The sequence below is a fragment of the Oryza sativa genome, chromosome 5 (assembly GCF_034140825.1).
Source record: "Oryza sativa Japonica Group chromosome 5, ASM3414082v1".
NCBI lineage: Eukaryota > Viridiplantae > Streptophyta > Magnoliopsida > Poales > Poaceae > Oryza > Oryza sativa.
The window spans coordinates 18,746,827-18,757,519 of record NC_089039.1 but is presented as its reverse complement, the minus strand read 5'-3'; the positions used below and the strand labels follow the sequence as shown (position 1 = coordinate 18,757,519).

Below are 10,693 nucleotides of genomic sequence, written 5' to 3'. Positions count from 1 at the left end.
ACGTCCATCCTATTTTTACAAATTCAATTTAAGATTTACCACTTATTTAATTCAAGACTTATTAATTACTATAAATAAAAAATTTGGAATATTGCTTGTGCTCATTTTTAATTGGTTAAAATTATTTCTAAAGCTTTGAAAATTCCACTAAAAATCTTGTTAGCATATTTCGACATGTAGAACTCAAGAAAAATTCCACATGCCAATTTCGATTATTATTTGCATTAATTTATTAGGGTTTCACTCTTGCTTTCACACCGGTATTTTCTCGAGGTGATTTATAAATTCAATTTAGGCTTGGGAAAAGAACTTCAGGGTGTGACACTCAGCCTTCTCTTGGAGGTACTCTGCCATCTTTTTGCAGAAAGGTGTTTGTGTGTTAGACATTTGTTGCAACGCTATGGCCCGCCTCGTCCTCATCCACATCGTTGTCCTGTGCATAATGCCTTCTACAATAGCAGTTAGAGGTAAAGGCCTTAATTTGCGAAGAACCGCATTGTACGCCTCTGCAAGATTAGTGGTCATTATGCCATGCCTAGCCCCATTAGTGTCATGCAAGAGTGCCCACTTATCATTCGGCTTGCACTCAATCCAATGGGTAAAGCATTTGATATTCTTTGATGACCTACGCTTCTTTCCATTTGATGGAATAAGATCATCCATTGGTTCCAGGGCCTGGGGGACATGTACATCCTGCGGGTTGTTGTTGGTCTGCTTTGACCGGATATGTGTCCTTGTCCCCTCGTCAAGTTGTTTTCAAAGCTCATCGAACTTTGTAGACTGATTTTCCTTGCACAACCGCTTGAACATGTTCATCAGCCGCCGGCTGTTGAATTGTTTGAAAAAATTGGCCCCCATGTGCCGCATGCACCAACGGCTATGCATGTCAGGCCAGTAGTATGCACCATCACCATCCTCCTGGAGCTCTTTGATTGCCTTCAACAGACCGGCATTCCAGTCATGGATGATACATATCGATGTGTGTTTTTGCACCACTCCCCACTTAAGATGTTGCAAGAACCACAACCAGCTTTCGTAGTTCTCGCTTTCAACAAAAGCAAAAGCTACCGGAATTATCTGGATGTTCGCATCCGCACCAATGGCTGTTAATATCTGGCCTCGGTACTTCCCAGATAGGAAAGTACCGTCGACACACAGCACCGGCCTCGAGCACTTGAACACATGAATGCATGCTCCGAATGCAAAGAATGCCCGTTGCATCACAAGATAATTTGGAGGACGAATTGACTCCCAATCCTGCACAGCAACATAGGTCCCAGGGTTCCTGCTCTTTAGAATGTTTAGCATCTGTGGCAATGTGTCATATGCTTCCTCAAATGTCCCATATCTTTTCTCCATGGCCTTCTGCTTCGCCCTCCAAGCCTTGTGGTAACTAATTGTGTATTGTTCACCTTTCTCCACCAGTTTTATTATGTGCCGCACAGGCAGGTCATCACCTTCAATAATTTCCTTGTAGTACTTGTTCGCGACGTACGCCGCGGTCAAGTTGCGGTGCGACTCCCTAGTATTCCGAATCAGACAGGAGTGTTCCTGCAATTTGGACACAATCCAGTAAGACTCGTACTTTGGCACGTGACCATGACGACCGTGTACTCAGTCTTGTTAGACTTCACAACCCTGAACTGCCTTTGCATCTAGAATGACCATGACTTCACTGCGTCTTGCAACCCAATTTTGTCACGGAACATTGCACCCAGATTGATTTGGCCATCCCCGTAGAACCATATTGAATCATGACAAGAGTTTTCTGCAATATAACCAGGGTCTTCAAGGTTCCACGAAGCAGGCATAGGTACTTCCTCAACTTCTTGTTCATCTTCGTCATCATTCTCTTCAGCAGCGAGGTTTTCCTCATCTTCGACTGCATGTCGGTCCACCCTCTCAATTTCTTCAACTATAGCAGGTATGTCCTCCCCTTCATCGGCTTCACCAGTTGGATGGCGGTTGACCACTTCATCTCCTTGTATGGATAGATTTTGAATGTCAGGACCAACATCGCCACCATGATGGGGAGCTACAACTTCATCTTCTTCGTGTGAACTAGACCCATCTCCTCACGATTGTTGGATTGCCCCGCTGCGCTCTCCGTGGGGACTCTTCCTTGACATGCTTGCACCAGCATGACATATTCATATCCCCGTCTCCTACAGCCAGCGAGCCAATCCTGCCAGGCCTTACTCCGTGTCACATTTTTTAACTCCCATTTTATGTTGTTGGCCGATCGGCTCCACATAACCCTCACGTTAACACTATATATACCCGGATCTAAAGAAAATGTGCTAGTTAACCAGTACCAAACTTCGGGCATGGTAAGTGTGTCAGGATTTGGATGGTATAGTGTGCATTGCCTAAAGTTGCTCAGATCGACACCACTTTCATTTTCCATAATTTCACCTTCACCGAAATACACTCTAAATACCGACATTCCTGCCATTGTAGAAAACACAGACTACTCCGTATGGAAGTCTTACAGAACAAACGTGTCCTATTCACGACCAAAATTACTTTACACGCATACTGTTTTTTTGAATAAATATTCTTTATCAATAACTACTTACTTATATTTCCACTGTATTTAACCAAAAATCATGTACTTGTAATAAAAAATTATAAATAAATAATTACGTAAACATAAATTATTTACTTACGAATACATGACAATGCAATTCATTATTTATAATTGTACTACAACTTTGACATAAAAAATAAACACATGACAATAATATTAATACAAATTAATTAATTAAAACACGTAATTAAACATAACTATGGCAATTAATTTAAATAAAAGAGTATGTAATACTTAAAACAACACAACCATACCATATCGTACATAAATATGAAGTCTTTAATATTTACCTACGTTTATCAGATCCCGCCTACTCCTTTATAACCAGCTTGCTCGTATAACAATTGCTGCCTCAAAGTTTAGTTCACTGCATAATCCATATGTTTAACTAACAAATTAATTATACAATCAATTAAGTTTAATACAGCAAATGACTACTTGCACCGAAGAAACATTGACGAAAGCTAAGTTAAAAATCATTTTGGTTAGCTCTTTCTATTCTTTATCTAGGACAACGACACTCATTTAGCCGCATCATGTTCTTTGCTACAGACTGTTTGTACATACTTAGATATGACCTCTGAAACAATACTAATATTGCAAATTTGGATGAGTACATTTAATATATTAGAACTTTAACTATAAATTATATAAATTATCTAACGGACCGTAACTTTACTTAAATACAAAATATTTGTAACTATCAGTTAGTACAAAATTATCTATAAATTAATCATAACATGATAAATTAATAGAACTAAGTTCAACTTCACTTCATTAATTACATAATCAAATTAATCATAACTACCAATTTATTATAGTTTAAAACTAGTTGCCATGACATAAATTTATTTAACTGCACTTTAGTTACAATACCAAATAAATTACAAACTGTCTATTAATTACAAATTGTCTTCCATTATAGTACCATACCTTGTCTTGCCTTCTTCTTTTCAACCAATTTGCTCATATAAAAGTCCCAATTTCAAAGTTCTTCGTACTACTGCATTTCTTTGTTCATTCATAACTACCTACAATGTTAAGCATGTGTTTAAGCACACCATATATTTCCCGCTACTTAACGAATATTTATACCTTTTCCATTTCTTACTAAATAAATAACTACATGAACTACTAATTAATTGTAACTTAAAATTACTACAAATTAATTACAACTTTAATTTAATTTTTCTACCACATTTAATAATTATCAATACTATTAATATCAATATCAATAACTACAAATATAACTATTGATATTTCAGTTTTTTTCATTTGTTACATATAATATTGGCCGTATATATAAAATTAAACATCACATGAACTACTAATTAATTTTGTCACATAATTACTACTACGTACCAATTAATTGTAACTTATATTATACTTTTGTACCTTATAAATTAATTATGTCTACCTATTTTTTAACCCGAATCGACTCTATTAACTTTCTACATTTGTATTTTTACATACGACCTAACAAAATATAATGTAGTACTAACTAATACATAACTAAATTTTTCACTAACATAATTAAAAACAAATATTAACTACGTGAACTAAAATTTTCTAAATCCTCATCGTATGAATTTGTCCTAATAGAAAACTAATCAACTTACGTGTCTTTTTTTCCTTCTCTCCACTGCCTGCACTGCCTCCTCTCTTCTCTTCTCTTGCTCTGCCTCTCCTCCTCAGTTCATTCCCTTCTGTCTTCCTCTGTGAGGACCATCTCCTCTCCTCTCAATTTAACCCGTGAGCGCATTGGATTCGATCGATACAACGCTTACAAATGGCCGGCATGATGTGACTAAAATAGTAAACTGATAAGAGTGCACTGAGCTCCTCCACCTCTCCCTAAAAAGCTACGCGCATGTGGTGTCGGAAAAGCACAAAAAAAAACCCGTGCAAAAAGCACAAAAAGCAAAAAAGAAACAGGGATGGGAAATAAAGGTATCGGTGGACGCTCTCGCGCATGTGGAGCGCGATAGCGAGGGAGGTCTCGCGCGCACATACTGCGAGACCGAGCCCACTGCCGCTCCCTCTCTACAGTCGCTCTCGCGCACGCCTAAAGCGAAACCGCGACCGGTCTCGCGCTCCCAAAGCGCGACGCCGCGGGCCCACCAGGCTTTCTCTCTCTCGCGCATGCCGCGTCATCGGTCTCGCGCGCGCAAAGCGTGATGCCGCGTGCCCACGTCTCCCCCGTCGCGTCATAACCGGTCTCGCGATTTCATATTACGATACCGACGTCGGTCTCATGCAACAAAAGTGCGAGAGCGCTGGCTCCGCCCGAGGTAGTCGCATTGATTTCTCCACGTGGTGCTCTCGCGCGTGGGAAAAGCGATACCGCTGCGGTCTTGCGTCTCGTTTGCGCGAGAGCGCCAGCTCAACTTCGGTATCGCTCTTTCGGATAGCGATTTCACCACGCTATCGCACTTTCCAGGAGCGAACATCGGTATCGCTCTTCCAGATGGTTTATTTCTGCAAATCGTTTGCTATCCGGCATATTTTTGCACAATCAATCAAAAAACAGTTTAATTTCAAATTTTTTTCTCAACTTTGTAGATGATAAAAGCGTGCTTTTGAGAAAGGTTGAGATATTAAATACATACCGGTGGAGGGGGGTTGAAAGCATTGTACGGCACCACTGGCAGCAAGTGCGAGTAGCTGACTACGATTGCATTTGAGAAGATTTTATACATTCTCTCCTTCATAACTTTGAATTCAAGAGATTCAGGATCTTCACGGTTAGGGTCATGCTTGCCGTCGAATTCAAAGGCCGTGCGAGATCTTTCCTTGATTGGGGCCAGCCGGCTCTTGATAAAATGCTGGGTGATCTGTTCCCCTTGCAGACCCTGCTCCTTCAGCTTCAGTATACGATCCATCAGGGCAAGCGCTTGAGCAGCTTCATCTCCCATTGGAAGTGAGTTCCAAGTATCTTGATACACTGGAGGAAGGCAGGAGTACTCGGGAAGAGCTGGTTCGGGATTTTGTACTGGGGTTTGAGGAAGAAGATGCGACAGAACAGGGCAAAATGCGGTCTTATACCCAGGAAAGCCTCGCAAGCATGAATAAAATTGGCAATGTGGACTATGGAGTTGAGGTTTAGGTGATGCAAACTGATCCCGTAAAAATCCAAAATTTCCCGGAAGAATCTTGAGGTTGGAAGAGAAAATCCGCCATAGAAGAAATGAGAAAATACCACGACTTCACGTGTGTCAGGGGTTGGAAATGCTTCGCCGCACGCCGGACGACGCCCGATGATTTCCTTCGCCGGAAGAACACCGTGTGCTACCATTTCCTTCAAGCTCTCCTCCGTGACGTCGGAGGGCGCCCATTGACTCTCGAAGCTTTCTCTCTCCTCCACCATGGATGCGAATTGGATGATGCGATTTGCTTTCGAAATGGCTGGGAATGGATGGGGGATCAATGCGGTGGATGCGCGGAAGATTTCTGTGGAGTTTTGGAGGACGGATTTGAGCGAATCGGTGAACCCTAGTTTCGCCGGTGCGGTTTTGCACTGTAGCGGGGAATGGGGAAAGTGGCGAGAGTCTCGGTGGGGAAGACGAAGCGGTGTTTGGTTTTTGGTATTATTAGGGTATCGGGAGTACTAATGGGCCTAGGCCCGGAACAGTACTTCAGCCCATTTCTTTCTATCAGCGTGGCTAAGTTGTGATCCTTAGGGACTTAGGCTTTTTGCTTCGGTAATACTTGCTCGCAACATTGTAGCCCAATGCTGCTAAAATCCTTTTTGACGCAGTTAGATAATTCCTTGGAATTATCATGATGCAAATAAAAAGGTGCCCGACAGAAAGGTGTTATACTTCTTTTGTAAGCCTTTTTAGGCTGCAAAGGCTGTTTGGGTTTTGTTGAGATGATTGGTTTTTGAATAGTCATTCTCTCGGCATGTTATATGCTTATTTTGATTATGGCGTGAGTCATAGCCTAGGCTATTTCGACTCATCAATTGTCATGATATCATATTTATACCACATATGATGGATCTTTGAGAGTTTTTACTCGGATTTTTGTCATATGTGTTGATTTATGGACCTTTGGAGTATTTTTTACTCGGGCCTCTTTATATCTCCATTTTTGGTATATTAAAGCTAAAGCAGTCGGGTGGATGTTTTATTAAATGTCACATGTGCTCGGCTGTGTTATTCTTTGGAACATTTGGTTGTAAAACCACTCGGTTGGATGTTATTCGAACCTTGACTATATGTTTAGTTTTTAACTAATCACATAGTCGGGGCTACACCTAATTAGGTGCATCTAGTCGATGCACCCGATTTTTTTCTATTTTCAGACCTTCACAGTATTTGATTTTGATACTCGGAGATCAGGGCAGAAGAAGTCGGAGTACTCAGATTTTCGTTTTGGATTATAAGAGAAGACTATTTCGTCGACTGGAAAGGTCTCAGGGGCTACTGTGGAGATTATGGATACCCCATACCTACACGGCATGTATAGTCCGACTGGGTATGGGGTGTCATGTATAGATAGAATATCTTTAAAAGGACTCGGGTTCAATTCTAAACTTGTATGTCAAGGAAATACCCGAGATCGTAGTCGGTTACGATTGTATTTTATCTGTAACTACCTATTTCGTTAGGAATATGGGCTGTGCTTTGTAATACGGACCCCTTCCCCTATATAAGGAGAGGTCCGGGTGCCTTTAGGGGCACGATTTTCACCCAGATCATACAATCAATAATATACTCGGCGGATCAATCCCTGGACAGGAGTAGGGTATTACTTCTTGATTAAGAAGGCCTGAACCTGTATAAAATTCCTTGTCTCTTAACCCATCCACTTTTCCAGCTTGATAGCCACCCCCTTTTAGTATTGCCAAAATCTTGTTTCGACATTCACCTTGATGTAATTGCAGTATATTCGTCATAGTATTTGGTTATATCACTAATATATTTTTTCTAATAATATGCTCCCATCTGGTCTATAATTTTTTTGTGCACTCATTTTTATTTCTGGTCTTTTTCTTTGTGAATTATGAGACCCACTGTACATTCGATTGCTTTTTAAGTTGTGTTATACTCCTCTGTAAAAAAAAACAGTTCTGGGGATGTATTTGGTCAATGTGTATGTACAGATACATCCCTTGGATTGGACCTTTTTTTCGAAGGTGGGAGTATAACTTTAGTTGATTCGTCCTTCATTTTGTAGATTTATTAATATTTTGTTTTGATTATCCATCTTCGTTGACAAGGTAATTAAGATGAAACTAGCCATACACTTTTCATCTCCAATTGATTCATTCATTACTTGGTACTATGATGTCTATATTTCTCCCTAAAACATTTTTTCTAATTTGAAAGCAATACTAGAATTGGGATAAGTTATATCGATGACATTATTATCTTTCGACTGTTCTGACTAATTATGCATCAACATTACTTTATCATAGTTTATCACTTGGTTCACTTCACACATATATCTTATAAATCCGTCATATTTCTTTACCTTTTTTATCACCTCAAATTTCATCCAAAAGTTGCTTCTTCAAATTCCTGCAGCAACGCACGGGGTATCATCTAGTTTATACTAGCTAGTTACCTGTGCATTACAACGGGTTATCCTATCTTACTATAAAGTTATCCTCCACTAACTCCTTAAGCTTGACATGCAAAAATGCCACATCATCATCCACTAACAAGATGCCACATCATCATCCACTAATCCATAAATTAACAAGATACCACATCATCATCCACTAATCCACAAATTAACAAGATGCCACATCATCATCCACTAACAATCATCACATTTAAACATCATGCAAACATGCTATATCTTTATAGTTATTATAATTTAAAAGCTTTTCAAATACAAACATGTTAAATTATCATCCAACATAATTCACATAATGTTTCAATGTATATCTTTATTATATTTTATGATATCCTATATACTTATATAGTTCATCCTCACTTAGTTAGTGCTTAAATGATTAATCTATGGTCCAAATTATTTTTCTCATTTTTTCCTCTAATTAAGTCATATCACATCAATTGTTTTTAGCCTTTAGATGATTAATCTACAGTCTAAACTATCTCCCTACTTTTCTTCTTCCATAAAGTCATACCAGCTTACTTTTTACGTTTGAATCACCATTCTACATACTATTTAAATTTAAATTATCATAAACCATATTAATTTACTTAATCTGATGTTATCTAGCTATCTTATACATTATTTTTTTTTGTTATCATACTAAATTCCCGCAGCAATGCGCGGGGTTTCACCTAGTTTAAATTATAATTGAGTATTATTCTCATACTTATATATAAGAGTGGTAACTCAAAATTAATTATATGTAATAGTTCTTATGAGAATGTTGGGGCTGCCCAAAATCAAACACCACATCTCTAGAAATTAACTGTAGCTTTTTGCAATTTATCCAAGCATCACTAAAATATTATCGGTGTTGGTGCCGGCGACCGGCTGGTCAGACATGCCTTGCTAAAAGGATACCAAATTACCAATCTAGATGATCTTTGCGGGTAAGCCCACCTCCCCGTTCGTCTATTGTTTGGTGATGACGCCCAAGAGTGAGAGGTCCGACCATTGGGCCATGGGTTCCTCTGTACCGTCACCATGGACATAGCCCGCTTGACACAAGTAAACAATGTAAATAGAAGGTAAATGGTAGCATGATAAGCACTGCACTAGAGCTTCATCAAGTATAGAAGACGATGTGAATTTGAGGTGTTAACAACAACAAACCAAGTTTGAAGTTGCCCATCAAAACATCACTTTGACTAAATTTTGCATAACATGCTTTACTAATGTTGCGTAAGATCCAATTCCTTACGGACAAGAATATTTCCAACAATCCAATGAGAAGACCCATTCAACTATAGTGCATTCTAAAACTACATGTTTTTTGTTTTGTACATAGTGGCTTTCACAATTTGAATTCACAAACTACAGTGAGCAATGCATTCTTATTCATTTAATATGGAGACCCTCTTTTTGTACACCTTAGTTAGATGCATGGGTAAGTGATTGGTGACACTTATGTACTCGATATAACATTTAAATTCTACAATTCTTCTTCACTAGCTGTCTTTGATTATCTTGTGGTTCAATCATGACATTTTGAGAAAAATCTCATCGGCTCAGAAACACACTTGTTGTCCGTCAGATTGATGTCAGTGCATCATATCAAAATAGAGGAATGCAAACCACAAGATTTGACTCACACTACAAAAAGCTAAAAATACATATAGATGGGGTTATATTCTCTTTAGGAGCATGACTATAAAAATTGAAAAACTAACAACAAGATAAACTATCAAAAAAATAAGCGTGATCCAAGAAGTTTCCTCTCACTGTACACTTGTTAGCTGAAACAAATTCAACTTAATAGTTTGTAGGAAAGTATATTGAGAAAGAAATAAACTATGTGTTAACAACCAAATTTGGCGTCGACACTATACCATTCTCCGAAGCAACAAAACATATTTTGCATATGGATCAGCATTTGTCTGCAACTCTTGATCCATTATTCCATTAGTCCCCCCCCCCTTCTCTCAGGAGCATCAGCACCACCATCATAATCAACACTCTTTTGTGCTAATCTCCCTAACACATTCCCATTCTCCTTGTAGTAAGGTCTTTGACCATAGACAGGGGCGGAGCTACAATGTGATCCCTGTGGTCCATGGACCACTATAGAAATATGGCCCAAGGCCGATTACCCCTATGCATTTCTTTAGAAAAAATATCGGTGGGCCATCGTTTTTTTGCTGAAGACATCGCGTCGCTTCGTTTTTTTCGCCGCAACCCGCATGACGCTGCATCGACGCACCTCTTCGCCTCCTGCCTTCGGTGTGATCGCCAGCGATATTGAGGGGCGGAGCGGCGGGCGGCAACCAGCAAGGCAGGTAAGTAGGCAACTACGGCGTCAGTGTCAGGCCATCCATCGGCACAGCAAGCAGCAGGCCAGCCGCCAGTAGGTTCTCATCTCCCCCATTATCCCTCGTTTCTCTTCTCTCCTTTATCCTCTATTTTGATTTAGGTCAGCAGCCAGCAACCATTAGGCCTAACCTTAGGTATTTTGATTTAGGTTCAATTTTATTTTGA

General features: G+C 39.5%; 1 protein-coding gene across 1 annotated transcript; it reads right to left on the bottom strand.

Annotated features, from left to right (window-relative positions):
- Positions 1-756: 756 nt before the first annotated feature.
- Positions 757-5,505, bottom strand: LOC136356669 (uncharacterized). Its single transcript, XM_066310913.1, has 2 exons — positions 5,200-5,505; positions 757-1,551 (listed from the first exon to the last, which is right to left on the bottom strand). Exons 1-2 carry the CDS (start codon positions 5,503-5,505, stop codon positions 757-759), a joined length of 1,101 nt encoding a protein of 366 aa, XP_066167010.1.
- Between the last annotated feature and the right edge of the window lie 5,188 nt (positions 5,506-10,693).

Bases quoted from the DNA above. Each gene is read 5' to 3' on its own strand.
- LOC136356669 (XM_066310913.1), bottom strand. From the start codon at position 5,505: ATGGGAGATGAAGCTGCTCAAGCGCTTGCCCTGATGGATCGTATACTG. The intron at 1,552-5,199 runs GTATGTATTTAA...TCCAAATTGCAG, and splicing joins CTTTCAACCCCCCTCCACCG to GAACACTCCTGTCTGATTCG.